Source organism: Stegostoma tigrinum, chromosome 12 (assembly GCF_030684315.1).
Source record: "Stegostoma tigrinum isolate sSteTig4 chromosome 12, sSteTig4.hap1, whole genome shotgun sequence".
NCBI classification, from domain to species: Eukaryota; Metazoa; Chordata; class Chondrichthyes; order Orectolobiformes; family Stegostomatidae; genus Stegostoma; species Stegostoma tigrinum.
The window spans coordinates 5793059-5808729 of record NC_081365.1 but is presented as its reverse complement, the minus strand read 5'-3'; the positions used below and the strand labels follow the sequence as shown (position 1 = coordinate 5808729).

At 47.2% G+C, this 15671-nt stretch overlaps 1 protein-coding gene across 50 annotated transcripts in view; it reads left to right on the top strand.

Annotated features, from left to right (window-relative positions):
- The window catches only part of robo2 (roundabout, axon guidance receptor, homolog 2 (Drosophila)), a 1006048-nt gene that overhangs the window by 921306 nt on the left and 69071 nt on the right, over positions 1-15671 (top strand). For 48 of the 50 annotated variants that reach the window (XM_059650119.1, XM_059650114.1, XM_048540457.2 and 45 more), the window contains 3 exons: positions 2682-2724; positions 10937-11082; positions 13948-14214. In XM_059650119.1, the coding sequence (XP_059506102.1) occupies positions 2682-2724; positions 10937-11082; positions 13948-14214 (456 nt within the window). The remainder of the gene's footprint in view (positions 1-2681; positions 2725-10936; positions 11083-13947; positions 14215-15671) is intronic. The other 2 variants (XM_059650101.1, XM_059650096.1) reach the window with 1 other exon arrangement.

Below are 15671 nucleotides of genomic sequence, written 5' to 3'. Positions count from 1 at the left end.
TCGAGGACAAATCTGGTCCGGGCCTGGCGACTTGTCAATCTTAATGTTTGACAAAATTTTCAGCACATCAGCTTCGTCTATCTCTATCCATTCCAGCATGCACACCTGCTCTTCAAAGGTTTCATTCACTACAAAGTTCGTTTCTTTCATAAAGACAGAAGCAAAAAACTCATTTAGGTCTTGCCCTACCTCCTCAGACTCCACACACAAGTTCCGTATGCTATCCCTGATCAGCCCTACTCTTTCTTTGACCATTCCCTTATTCCTCACATAAGTGTAAAATGCCTTTGTGTTTTTCCTAATTCGTTCTGCCAAGCCTTTCTCGTGCCCCCTCCTGGCTCTCCTCAGACCATTTTTGAGCTCCTTCCTTGCCTGCGTGTAATCCTCTCTAGCTGAACTTGACCCTAGCTTCCTCCACCTTATATCAGCTACCTTCTTCCTTTTCACAAGAAGGTCCACCGCTCTCGTCATCCAAGGTTCCTTTATCTTACCCCTTCTTGCCTGTCTCAGAGGGACATATTTACTCATCACTCACAACAACTGTTCCTTAAACAGTCTCCACATGTCTATAGTGCCTTTACCATGGAATAATTGCTCCCAGTCCATGCTTCCTAACTCACGTCTAATCGCATCATAGTTTCCTCTTCCCCAATTAAATATCCTCCCATTTTGCCTAATCCTCTCCTTCTCTATAGCTATGTAGAACGTGAGGCAGTTATGGTCACTATCACCAAAATGCTCTCCCACCACAAGATCTGATACCTGCCCCGGCTCGTTTCCGAGCACCAAGTCTAGAATGGCCTCTCCCCTCGTCGGCCTGTCAACGTACTGCATTAGGAAACCCTCCTGAACACACCTTACAAAAACAGCTCCATTCAAATCTTCTGCTTGAAGGAGGTTCCAATCAATATTAGGAAAGTTAAAGTCACCCATTACAACAACCCTACTGCGTCCACACTTTTCCAAAATCTGTCGACCTATGCTTCCTTCAATCTCCCTGCTGCTATTGGGGGGCCTGTAGTAAACCCCTAACGAGGTGACTACTCCCTTGCTGTTCCTAATTTCCACCCATACTGACTCAGTAGGCAGATCTTCCTCGACAATGGAAGCTTCTGTAGCTGTGATACCCTCTCTGATTAGTAGCGCTACACCCCCTCCTCTTTTCCCCCCTCCCTATTCTTTTTAAATGTTCTAAACCCTGGAACATCCAGCAACCATTCCTGACCATGAGAAACCCATGTCTCTGTTATTAAAATAAAATTCCAGCCATCAAGCCGCAAATCATATCTATTGGTGCTTGGTTTCTTTATAGCATGTCATTTTCATGTCACAGTATCTGTGGATAGCTCCCTCTTCTGAAGTATAATTGCACTGTATAAATTAGACAGCGAGACTGTCATAAGGGCTGTTTTAATATCGGCGTTGTGTCATTACACTGAAATCTCCAGCCATTCTGATAAGCTATACCATGACTGGCCCAACTGATACACTAACGTGTGCCAAGCATTAAAAGAAAATGTCTAATTTGATTTAAACTGGATGGCGTTTCTTTAATTCATTCAACGGATATTGGTGTCACCGGCTCTGCGTGAATTAATTGCCCACCCCTGTAGTGTTTCAGAGGCCAGCTAAGAGTCAGCCATGTTGCTGTGGATTTCGAGTCACATTTTGGTCAAACTGTGTAGAGCCAGTAGTTCCTTCCCTAAAGGATATTAGTGAACCTGACAGGATTTAACAAACAGGCATGCATTAACATCGCCCCCTCATGATGTCAGGATGTCCCATAGTGTTTTATAGCTGAAGAAATCTCCGTGAAGCGTAGTCACTTGTTTCAGCATCAGGGACACATCAGCTGGATCGGGGAATCAGCAATGTGATCACAACAAGATCATCTGCTTTTTCTGAAGAAGGGTCTAGGCCCATAACGTCAGCCTTCTTGCTCCTCTGATGCTGCTTGACCTGCTGTGTTTTTCCAGCTCTGCACCTTGTTATCTCCTGCATTTTCATGGTATTGGTTTATTAAATATTGGCCCAGGACACAGAACAATGCTTTGCCCAGCAGAGCCATGGGTTCTTTTCTATTTGCCAGATAAAAGCAGATACGGTGACAGCTTCAGGTTCGACCCGAACCACAGCTCCTCAGACTGGACCGCACACCTTCAGACAATCAGCATTAGTCTTCCATGATCCCGGAATGAGACTTTATGGCAACAGGCCGACTGCATTTGTGCTTTTCCTCCAACTGCTGATTAAATGCAGATGTCTGACTGCTGCAGTCAGTTTAAGTGCATAAGCCAGGCTGTTAGTGAGGGAGTGCTGCACTGTCAGAAGTGCAGAGCCCCGGATGAGCTCGCACCTTGTCATCTTGTTGAGGTGGGAGCTGAGTGCACTTGAGAGACATTGTAGGTTCTGACCAACAATCAAAAACAGCAGAACAATGATGGTAATGATCGCCATGAAGTTAGAGTGAGATTTTCTCATAAGAGAAAAAAGATTCTGAGTTATATTTCAACAGGCACACTCCAGACAGAGGTATTATTTTCAAGCAGATAACTGATCGAAGGGCAGGTTGTTGTAACAGCCGAGTTCTTTCTGAGTAACATGACATGCTTAAGGATTATTTAACTAAGTCTCTATCTCTTTTCTCTGTTTCTTTTCTCATGTTGCGGGAAAAAATAAAGTAACTTTCCAACGTGTTGATGGAGGAATAATGAGCAATGGAAGGTAAGATAAACTGAAGCAAAGCTCTTGATTGTCCCAATATCTATTTCACTATTCGAGCCCCTCTATCGAGGGGTCAGTCGGACAGTCTGTTAAAGATCAACGAGGCCATCTATGTATGGAATCATAAACACATGCTTTGTGTTGGTATTTACCTTGGAGAAAAGCCTGGAAGCTAGGGACCCTGGGGAAATAAACAGTGATGTCTCGAGAAGAGTCGACAGTACAGAAGAGCAGATGTTGGCGTCTTAAGACACATAGCGATAGATCTATCCCTGTGACCCGATCAAGTGCTTTTTTTACCCTGGAGGATTGGAGGCTGAGAGTCGACTTTAGAAATGTTTGTAAAATCATGACAGGCATGGATAAGGCGAATAGCCAAGGTCTTTTTCCCAGTGTGGGGAATCCAAAACTGGAGCGAACAAAAGCAAAGTTACTGGAAAAGCTCAGCAGGTCTGGAAGCATCTGTGAAGGAGAAAACAGTCAACTCAGTTCTGAGTAAACGTGACCAGACCCGAAATGTTAACTCCTTTCTCCTTCACAGATGTTCCCAGACCTGCAGAGCTTTTCCAGCAACTTTGTTTTTGTTCCTGATTTACATCGTCGTCAGTTCTCTTGTTTTTTATTTAGCCCAAAACTAGAGTTACAGGTCTAAGGTGTGAAGCGAAAGATTTAAACAGGACCTAAGGGGCAATGTTTTCATGCAGAGGGTGGTGAGTATATGGAACAAGCTGTCAAATGAAGTGGGAGAGGCAGGGACAATAACATTTAAAACGTATCCGGATGCGTATTTGAATAGGAAGGGTTTAGAGAGATATGGGCCAAATGCTGGCAAATGGGACTAAATCAGATTGGGATGTGTGGTCAACGTGGACAAGTTGGGCCAAAGCTCTCTGATGAAGGGTCTAGGTCTGAAACGTCAGCTTTTGTGCTCCTGAGATGCTGCTTGGCTTGCTGTGTTCATCCAGCTCCACACTTTATTAAGTTGGGCCAAAGTGCCTGTTTCCATGCTGTATTACTCTATAAGTGTATCCCAGACAATGTGAAATGTCAGAGAGGAAATTGTGGGGCCCTAGTGGAGATATTGTTATCACTAACAGCGGTGGATGATGTGACTAAAGACCAAAGGGTGGCCAATGTTGTGCCATTATTTCAGAAAGGCTGTAAGAAAAAGCCAGAAAACTACAGACCAGTGAGCCTGACATCCTTTTAGAGGGATTTCTGAGAGACTGGATTTACATACTTTTGGAAAGGTAAAGACTGATTAGGGACAGGCTGCACGGATGTGCATAAATCATGCCTCACAAACTTGATTGAGTTTTTTGAAGAGCTGACCGAGAAGCCAGATGAAGGCAGAGCGGTGGATGTTGTCTACATGGACTTTAGCGAGGCTTTCGATATGGACAACTGGTTAATAAGGTTAGATCACATGGGATTCAGGGAGACCGACCCAATTGGATGGAAAATTGGCTTGACAGCAGGAGACAGAATCTGGTGGTATTCGAGATGACAAGGCGTAGAGCTGGATGAACACAGCAGGCCAAGCAGCATCAGAGGAGCAGGAAGCTGACATTTCGGGCCTAGACCCTTCTTCAGGTGGTATTCGGTTGCTTTTCGATTTGGAGGCTTGTGACCAGCTGTGTGCTGGTTGGTGCTGGGTCAACTGTTGTTTTCCATTTATATAAACAATTTGGATGTGAATATAGGAGATATGGTTAGTAATTTTGCGAATGACACCAGAATTAGAGGCACAGTAAAGAATGTTAACTACGAGTACAATGGGATCTTGATCAACTGGGCCAGTGGGTGAGGAATGATAGATAGAGTTTACTTTAGATAAATGCAAGGAGTTGGATTTTGGTAACAGAAGGCAGGAGTTACACAGTTAACAGTAGGGCTAAGGAGTCTTGTCGAACAGAGAGACAGAGGGGTGCAGCTACATAGTTTCTTGAAAGTGGCGTCACAGGTAGACAGGGTGGTGAAGAGGTTGTTTGGAAAGCTTGCCTCCATCAGTCAGAACATTGAGTACAGGAGTTGGAAGGTCATGTTAGAGCGATTAAAGACATTGGTAATGCTACATTTGGATGACTGCTTACAATTCTGGTCGGCCTGCTAATAGAAAGGATGTTGTTAAACTGGAGAGGTGTCAAAGAGCTTTCTCAGGATATTACCAAGACTTGAGCGTTTGAGTTTTAAGGAGAGACTGGATAGAATGGGGCTTTTTTAATTGGAGCATAGGAGGCTGAGGGGTGACCTTGTAGGGTGTTATACAATCATGACGAGCACAGATAAGGTGGATACTTGAGGTCTTTTCACCTGGGTGGGGGAGTCAAAAACTAGAGGGCATGGGTTCAAGGCGAGAGGGAAAGACTTGGTAGCGATCTGAGGTAGTGGCAACTGCAGATGCTGGAGAATCTGAGATAACAAAGTGTGGAGCTGGATGAACACAGCAGGCCAAGCAGCATCCTAGGAGCACAAAAGCTGACGTTTCGGGCCTAGACCCTTCATCAGAAAAGGGAGAGGGGGAGAGGATTCTGAAATAAATAGGGAGAGGGGGGAGGCGCACTGCCGGGGGATCAATGACATAGTGACAGGGCCGCACTGTCGGGGGGTCAGTCACATAGTGACAGGACCACACTGTCGGGGGGTCAGTCAGTCACACAGTGACAGGACCACACTGTCAGGGGGTCAGTCACATAGTGACAGGACCGCACTGCCAGGGGGTCAGTGACACAGTGACAGGACCGCACTGTCAGGGAGTCAGTCACATAGTGACAGGGCTGCACTGTCGGGGGCGTCAGTCACATAGTGACAGGGCCGCACTGTCAGGGGATCAGTGACACAGTAACAGGGCCGTACTGTCGGGGGGTCAGTCAATGACACAGTGACAGGACCGCACTGTCGGGGAGGTCAGTGACACAGTGACAGGGCCGCACTGTCAGGGGGTCAGTCACATAGTGACAGGACCGCACTGTCGGGGAGGTCAGTGACACAGTGACAGGGCCGCACTGTCGGGGGTCAGTCACATAGTGACAGGACCGCACTGTCGGGGAGGTCAGTGACACAGTGACAGGCCCGCAATGTCGGGGAGGTCAGTGACACAGTGACAGGGCCGCACTGTCAGGGGGTCAGTCACATAGTCACAAAGGCCGCACTGTCGGGGGGTCAGTCACACAGTGACAGGCCTCACTGTCATGGGGTCAGTGTCACAGTGACAGGCCTCACTGTCATGGGGTCAGTGTCACAGTGACAGGGCCGCACGTTGGGGGGTCAGTCACATAGTGACAGGACCGCACTGTCGGGGGATCAGTCAAATAGTGACAGGACCGCACTGTCGGGGGGTCAGTCAAATAGTGACAGGACCGCACTGTCGGGGGGTCAGTGACACAGTGACAGGGCTCACTGTCATGGGGTCAGTGACACAGTGACAGGGCCGCACTGTCGGGGGGTCAGTCAGTGACACAGTGACAGGGCCGCACTGTCATGGGGTCAGTGACACAGTGACAGGGCCGCACTGTCGGGGGGTCATTCAGTGACACAGTGACAGGGCCGCACTGTCGGGGGATCAGTCAGTGACACAGTGACAGGCCCTCACTGTCATGGGGTCAGTGACACAGTGATAGGCCCTCACTGTCATGGGGTCAGTGACACAGTGACAGGGCCACACTGTCGGGGGGGTCAGTCACATAGTGACAGGACCGCACTGTCGGGGGGGTCAGTCACATAGTGACAAGGCCGCACTGTCGGGTGCGTCAGTGACATAGCGACAGGGCCTCACTGTCATGGGGTCAGTGACACAGTGACAGGCCTCACTGTCATGGGGTCAGTGACACAGTGACAGGGCCGCACTGTCGGGGTGTCAGTGTCACAGTGACAGGGCCTCACTGTCATGGGGTCAGTGACACAGTGACAGGCCTCACTGTCATGGGGTCAGTGACACAGTGACAGGGCCGCACTGTCGGGGGGGTCAGTGACAGGCCTCACTGTCATGGGGTCAGTGACACAGTGACAGGCCTCACTGTCATGGGGTCAGTGTCACAGTGACAGGGCCGCACTGTTGGGGGGGTCTCTCAGTCACACAGTGACAGGGCCGCATTGTCGGCGGGGTCAGTCACACAGTGACAGGGCCGCACTGTCGGGGGATCAGTCACATAGTGACAGGACCGCACTGTCGGGGGGTCAGTCACATAGTGACAGGGTCGCACTGTCGGGGGTCAGTCACATAGTGACAGGGTCGCACTGTCGGTGGGGGGGGGGTCAGTGACACAGTGACTGGGCTGCACTGTCGGGGGGTCAGTCACACAGTGACAGGGCCGCACTGTCGGGGGGTCAGTCACACAGTGACAGGGCCGCACTGTCGGGGGTCAGTCACATAGTGACAGGGCCACACAGTCGGGGGGTCAGTCACATAGTGACAAGGCCGCACTGTCGGGGGATCAGTCATATAGTGACAGGGCCGCATTGTCGGGGGGTCAGTGACACAGTGACAGGGCTGGACTGTCTGGGGATCAGTCAGTGACACAGTGACAGGGCCGGACTGTCTGGGGATCAGTCAGTGACACAGTGACAGGGCCGCATTGTCTGGGGGGGTCAGTCAGTGACTCAGTGACAGGGCTGCACTGTCGAGAGTTTTAACTGTGGTATGGTGTCAGACCCCATTGCCCGTTTGCCCGTACACAGAACCATTGCAGAAATTGGTTTGCTGAGAGGCTTTAGCTGCGAATTCGAGAGAAGATTAACAACGATTGAGTTTCCTTTTCAGGTTAGAAAACGGTTCATGTCTGAGGAAGCCTTGGAGGGATTTTAAAAAACCATCAAACTGTTTAATATCCGTCATTTGTGGGGAAGGGAATTCTGCTGAAATCTCATGCTTACTTGCTGCAGCGATGTTAGTTGGATTCATGAGGTATTCGTCAACAAAGATTTTAGTGATTCTCACTTCTTATTGGCTGCCTTTAAATTGCCTTGAATACCCAATTACACTGAATCGATCACAGAGTAAATGACTCATAGATGATGAATTGGTTCGAAATTGGTTGTGTGCATTTGTGAAGACAGTCGATTCAGATTGATGAAGGAATTGCTGTTGGATCTGGTTCTGCTGCTGTGCTAACTGTGAGCAGACACGGCAGCTGGACTCCGCATCTCCAATGCTCCACCATCGGTGAATGCATCTTCAGTTGACTAGGCTGTAAACTCTGCAATCCCCTACCTTACCCTGTCCACTTCTCCCTTAAAATCTTTATCGTTGATGAATCTTTTGTTTACCTGTTCTAGTGTCAGCTTATACAACTCAGAATAAGGCATTTTCCCTCCATTGAAACATGGAACCATTTAAAATAGGAGCAGGAGTAGGCCATTCAGCCCTTCAAGCCTGATTCACCAATCAGTATGGTCATGACTGATCACCTAACTCAGTCCCCTGTTCCTACTTTCTCCCCCATACCCTGTCATCCTTTTAGCCCTAAGAACTAGATCTGACTGAAACAGCCTTTACCATTGTATTAGGTTGCAAGACTTAAGGAAAAGCAGGCTGTTATTGATCATTGAGGAATGAAAGTTCATTGGTGTATTTACAGGAGTTTTGATCTGCTCTCAACAAGTCCCTTACTAGTACAGGAGGAACACAAGGAGAGGGGAGGGAGCCTGCCAAACTGGGACGTTGCTGAACGAAATTCTGGAAATTGAAAAGTCAGATCAGCTTAAACCAAAGAGAGTGTCACAGATAATAAGGTGTAAGGATGAACACAGCAGGCCAAGCAGCATCTTAGGAGCAGGAAAGCTGACATTTCGGGCCTAGACCCTTCATCAGAAAAGGGGGAGGCAGAAGGAGGTTCTGAAATAAGTAGGGAGAAAGGGGGAGGAGGATAGAAGATGGATAGAGAAGATAGGTGGAGAGGAGATGGACAAGTTAAAGGGGCGGGGATGAAGCCAGATGGAGTGTAGGTGGGGAGGTAGGGAGGGGATGGATCAGCCCGGGGAGGATGGACAGGTCAAGGGGGCGGGATGAGGTTAGTAGGTAGGAAATGGGTGTGCGGCTTGAGGTGGGAGGAGGGGATAGGTGCGAGGAAGGACAGGTTAGGGAGTCGGGGACGAGCTGGGCTGGTTTTGGGATGCGGTGGGGGAAGGGGAGATTTTGAAGCTGGTGAAATCCACATTGATACCATTGGGCTGCAGGGTTCCCAAGCGGAATATGAGTTGCTGTTCCTGCAACCTTCGGGTGGCATCATTGTGGCACTGCAGGAGGCCTATGATGGACATGTTGTCTGAGGAATGGGAGGGGGTGTTGTTTATTGCAAACTGAGCGGAGGTGTTCTGCAAAGCGGTCTCCATAGAGTCAGAGTTATACAGCATGGAAATAGACACTTTGGTCAAATCAGTCCACACCAACTCAACTAGACCCACCTGCCTGCATTTGGCCCAAGGTCTATAGTTCCCAGGCTTCATATAGCCTTTCTTATACAATGGCACAACATCAGCCACCCCCCAGTGGTCTGGTATCTCACCCGTGTTTATAGATGATACAAATACTTCTGCTAGGAGCCCTGCAATTTCCTCCCTACCTTCCCACAATGTCCTGGGCCACACTTGATCAGGAAGATCCCAGGAACAGCCCTTGAGGTATCACTTGTTATTGTAATTGACGCTAGTAACAAAGGAACACTGTGCAAACAGAAAGCTCTGAGAATCTCAGTGGGCCTGGCAGCGTCTGCAAAGAGAGAGAAACAGAGTTAACGTTTCAAGTCTGTTTTGGCTCGCATTGAGACGGCACGTTAGAATGTCCTAATGGTCGGGGATTGGTGCCATATAACTGCAAGTCTTTCTTTCCCTCAGGTTGGTTATGTATTCATGTTGTGAGTATTTCTACTTTCATGCCACTGAGTTTCAATGGGGTATGCGCTAACTCCCTGCTGTGTAATTGCTGGTGCTGAGGCATGTGGGAACAAGAAACTGGAAGGAGGATCCTGCATTGCTGTAGCACCTTCCATGATTACAGGATGTTCCAAAGGAATTTGCAACCAATGAACAACAGTAGGGGCCCCATTGTCTCACAGCAAACACAGCAGTCAACTAGTGAACATAAATAACCCACCAACAGAAATCAGATTTTAGTGACAGACACAGAGATAAGGGTCAGAGAGTAGGGAGAGCACCTCTGACCATCCAGCACTGTTTGCCCCACTCCCCACTCACTGCCCCACTGCCCACTCCCACTCACTGACTCACTCCACACTCAATGTCCCACTCCCCACTCTTTGCCCCACTCCCCACTCACTGCCCCACTCCCCACTCACTGCCCCACTCTCTGTCTCACTCTGCACTCACTGACCCACTCCCCCACTCACTGACTCACTGCTTCACTCACTCCCCACTCACCACCTCATGTCCCACTCCCCACTCATTACCCCATTCCCCACTTAATGATCCACTCCCCACTCCCTGTCCCACTCCCCACTCCCTGTCCCACTCCCCACTCATTGTCCCACTGCCCACTCACTGCCCCACTCCCCACTCACTGACTCTGCCCCACGCCCCACTTCCCACTCACTGCCCCACTCCCCACTCATTGCCCCACTCCCGACTGACTCACTGCCTCCCTCACTCCCCACTCACTGACTCATTTCTCACTCACTATCTCATTCCTCACTCACTATCTCAGTCCACACTCACTACCTCACTCTTCACTGACTCGAGCCTTCCATTTATGAATGCTCCCCAGTGAGAGGATTTGAAGAGTATGGTGGATGTTGGGATATTGAATAAGTTTAAGGAGGAGACAGATGGATTTTTAATTAATCATGGGCTGAAGGGCTATGGGAGTGGGCAGGAAAATGGAGTTGCGGCTGAGATGAGAAGAGTCATGATCCTTTACAATGGTGCATCAAGCACAAGGGCTGAATGTCTGACACCTGCTCCTAGTCCTAATGTTCTTATCAAGGTTTCGAGGAAGACGTGTAGAGTAGAGACCCAGGTGGCCCATTTCACCCTGTCTCTGCTGGGAGATGGGCCATTCTGGTGTTAGGCCCTGTCGAAATCGCAGCCTGAGTGGGCCGTGAAGGTGCGGCACTCTCAATTTAAGGCCACACTACTGAAATTTACAAAGAAACAGGGAATGCCTTTTAGTTTCAAGTGATTGGACGGGCTCCTGGTGGAGCTGGAAAAGTTATAACTGTAGGGTGATGGTTTTGTTTCTGTTGTGTTGCTCCCATTGCAGCAGACCGGGCTTGTTGAATCCAGGAGAGACAGGTTATCCATGGTTAGCGGACTCCTGGCCTACCACCAGCCTGCCTGTAAACGGGGGCAGCAATGGTCCCTCTGACATTGGAGACCTCGGAGGCATCGGGAACTTCAACCAGGCAGGTGAGTCACTCCAGTGAGGATCTGTGCTGCTTCTCCATCGCTGCCATCTTTGTCAATTGGTTCCAGATGCAAGAGGACCGAGGTTCCCAACTGGGGGTTCAGAATGGGAAAGTACTGCTCTCCTCCGGTGGGAGAGACTAGAACCCAAGGGACACAACCTCAGAGAGAAGGGATAACCCTTTAGAACTGAGATGAGGAGGAATTTCTTCAGGCACATCCTGGTGAATCTGTGGAACTCATTGCTGCAGAGGGCTGTGGAGGGCAAGCCATTGAGTGTATTTAAGACAGAGGTAGCTAGGTTTTTGATTGGTGATGGGATAGAGGAACACTGGGAGAAGGCACGTAAATGTGGCTGAGAACATATCAGCCGTGATCAAATGGTACAGCAGACTTGATGGGTTGAATTGTCTAATTCTGTCCCTGTATCCTATGGTTTCCGAAAGAGATTAGTGCTTAACTGCCCTCTGAAATGACCTGCTCAGTGAAGGAGCAATTAAGGATGGGCAACAAACACTAGCCTTGCCAACAATGCCCATCTCCCACAAGAAAATAAAGAATTAAACACATTTCCTGGCAGTTTGCTCCAGTAGATTAGGGAAGATCAGGTGTCGCAATTACAAGTTACACAAAGGCAGGTTTGTATTAAATATAAAGTCCATTACCCTGAGAATAGTGGGCTATCTTAATTGTGAGCATGTAATTATTGTTAATTGTGGTTAAAAACCCATCTGGTTTACTGACATAGCTTGAGAGTTTTAGGGATTGAATTCAAAGCTTAATGCTTAGATGATGAAAATGGATCCACCTCTATCTTAAAATATTTCACATACTAATGGTATGGAACAGACCAAACCCCCTCCAAACATATTAACAAGATAGTCTAGACCCGAATAAAAACAGAAATTGCTGGAAAAGCTCAGCAGGCCTGGCAGAATTAGTTAAGAGAAATCAGAGTTAATGTTTTGAGTCCAATGACCCTTCCTCAGAAGTGATCTACAACATTCGCAATTCTTTTGCTTTTTATTTAGTCTTGATGCCAACTGTTTCTTATTTTAGAGGTAACTATACGGTGTGGTATTCCAGATGCATTTTGATTGGTCAAACTATTCAACATTTAGCAAAACGCAGTTTATTTTTACACGACAGTTAAAATACAGACAAAATAAAAGGAAATAATTGACTTGATTGTAACTCTATTGCAATGCTTTACAAAATAATATATGTATATTAACTAGTACTAATTAGTTGTTCCAATATAGTAATAGCTCAAAGATACAGCAAAGCAGATTGCCTTACATACAATTCTAGCAGCAGGAAGAGAACCCCAGCTTTTAGCTGTAGCAGAGAGAGGAATAAGAGCTCCCACATCCAGCTTTAACAGCCCATCAACTGCTGAAAGTTAAAACTGAAAATCCTGGTTCTGTGGGAGCTTGACCGCACACATTCAGACTAACTCTATTGTTCTAGCTTTTTTTAAAAAAAGACCTCGCAAGCTGCTTACTTTATTGGCTTTGAACTGAGTGCTTAAAGCCACCTCTCTCCTGACCTTTCCTCATTATAAAAAAGCACAAAATGTACCTCTGAAAGCCACAGCATCGTCACAGTAAGATAGTGCCAGATATAAGCTATTACATTTTAACTTCCATAAACTGATTGCTGTACTTCAGACATTGCATGGAATAAGTTAAAATGCTTTCAAACACAGGACAAATACTAAACCTAAAGTGGTTGCTAATATCACCTGAATCACAGTTTGAGGCAAGTCCCAGAGCCCCTTGGAATAAAAAAAAACTGAAATTACCCTATTATCAAAAGACATGTCTCCTATTTTAAATCACACTCTAATGGTAAATTCATAGAATCCTCCAGTGTGGAAACAGGCCCTTCAGCCCAAAAAGTCCACACTGAACCTTGGAGCATCCCAACCACACCCACCCCCCCTATAACCCACCTAATCCACAGTACCCTGAACACTGCAGGCAATTTAGCACGGCTAATCCACCTAACCTGCACATTTTTGGACTGTGGGAAGAAACCGGAGCTCCTGAAGGAAACCCACGCAGACACGGGTAGAACATGTAAACTCCACACAGACAGTCGCCTGAGGCTGTAATCAAGCCCAGGTTCCTAGTGCTGTGAGGCAGCTGTGCTAACCACTGAGCCACCGTGCCACCCTATGATAAGAGATGAATGTTTCAGCTAAGAATTAGCAAGCTCAGAAAGACAATGGAGCCAGATTTGGGAATATACAAACAAACCATTTTTCAGGATCTGTTTTTTCCTTTGACAATCACAAAAAACAGAGGGTCAGATCTGCCAAAATCCTACTGAATAGCAGAGCAGGGCTCGAGGGACTGAATGACATATTCCAGTTCCTGTTTCTTATGGTGTTTGAACAACCACCAAAGATGGAGAATTACAGTTTAGGATATACATAGGACCAGAATTGGAGGAGTGCAGAGATCTTAGATGGCTGTAGAGCTGTTGGAGATTGAGATGGGCATGGGTACAGTGGGGTGGAAATTTCAGCTACGTGATGAGTATTTTAATGGTGGCCTGCCAGTAAGAACCCTTTGGTGTTGTTTTTCAATATAAACAATGGATTTATTCAGTGGATTGTGAAGGATATTCATCATATCCCAAATGCAGACCACATAGTGGTGACTATGTATAGTCACACCTCTGTTATTTTATGAAATACACCTGTCCTGAAGCACAATCAAGATGACATATTTATTTTTCATGCTGACAGTGTGAATGTTTACAATCTTTCTCACAGATCATTGACCTACTTTACATTTCTCTGTCTCTTTCTGTTGGCCCTCTCTCTCTTTCTATCTTGTCTCTTGATCCTCCACCCTCCAGCAGCAGGTCAGGGGGAGAAGTCAGGTACTCTGCTCTCAGACAGTGCCATTTACAGCAGCATTGATGTCACCACCAAGACCAGCTTCAACAGCCCAGGCCAGGTCACACAGACCACCCCCTATGCCACCACTCAGCTCCTGCATTCCAGTAGCATCCAAGAGCTGGCTGTGGACCTGCCTGAGCCTCAGTGGAAGGCCTCCATCCAACCAAAGCCAGATCTGACCAGCTGTGGGTACTCTCTACCAGACCAGAGCAAGTTTAATAACGGTGAGTGAGAGGATGGTACTGTCTGGGGTAAGTTGTGCACTGCCTACATGGTTTACTTGAGAGACAAGCTAAATGCCTTTAACTGTAGGTTGATGAGCAAGTGTCACTCTCGGGGCCCTAGTTTGGAATGTGGAACAGTGAAACAATCTATTCAATTCGAATTTACAACTCAGTTTTGGGTGACATTTCTTCATGTCGACATCAGTCAGCTAGTTCAATTTTCGTTAATTAACCCACATTTCTTCCTGTGTCCTGAACACTTTCTCCCCATATCCCTCAATTCCATCTCCCCACTTTCTCCCCATATCCCTCAATCCCACATCCCCACCTTCTCCCCACATCTCTCAATCCCATCTCCCCACCTTCTCCTGCCATCCCTCGATCCCCTCTGTGGAACATCTCCCGATATCTCTCAGTCACCACATCTCCCCATATCTCCCAAACCCACCTTCTTCCCGTATTCTCCAAACCCACCTTCTCCCCATATCCTCCAAACCCACCTTCTTCCCGTATTCTCCAAATGCACCTTTTCCCCATATCCTCCAAACCCACCTTCTTCCCGTGTTCTCCAAAACCGCCTTCTCCCCATATCCCCCAAACCCACCTTCTTCCCATATCCTCCAAACCCCACCTTCTGCACATGTTCCACACTCCCCACTGTCTGTAAATATCCCTCAATCCCAGCTCGCACCTTTCCCACCTATCCCTCCATCCACCCACCCAGTCCCTGGTCAGTATTCTACAGAGTGTAATTTGTATTACCTAATTAATATATTAATTGAGATTACACTTCACCACAGGCTGATTTTGTACTTGGTGCAATCTCCTGATTAAATTTAATTTAATTCATCAAGCATGATCATAAAATAATGATTAAACATAAAATTAGAATTAGGGATGGGAATCAAATTTTTAAAGCAGGGTTGTAATTTCAATCTCTATCTAAGAACAGCAGCAATGACTTACATTTATATAGTGTCTTTGATATAGTGCAATACCTTTATTTCTGAGGAGCATTAGCAAACAAGATGTGGTATCAAACCAAATTAGAAGACATTTGTTCTGATGATCACAAATCTGCCCAGAGAGAGAGAGAGAACGAGAGAGAGAGAGAGAGAGAGAGAGGGAGAGGCTATGAACAACATGTTGGAGGCAAGAGAGAGAGAGATGAAGTTGTGGCACATATTTTTGAAGGAAATGGAAGGGAATTCCCTGGTTGAGGGCCCAATCAGCTAAAGGGATGGACAGCAACAGGGAATAGATTTAAATCAGGATGTGCTTCAGGCATAACTGGAAGATGGCAGAGGTCTCGGAGTTTGGTAAAGCTGGAGGACTGGCTTGGTTTGATTATTTTGGTTTGATTTTGACTTTATTGTTATGTGTACTGAAATACAGTGAAAAGCTTTGTTTACGAGCGGTACTGGCAGATCACGGCAAGCAAAGGATGTACAGATCAC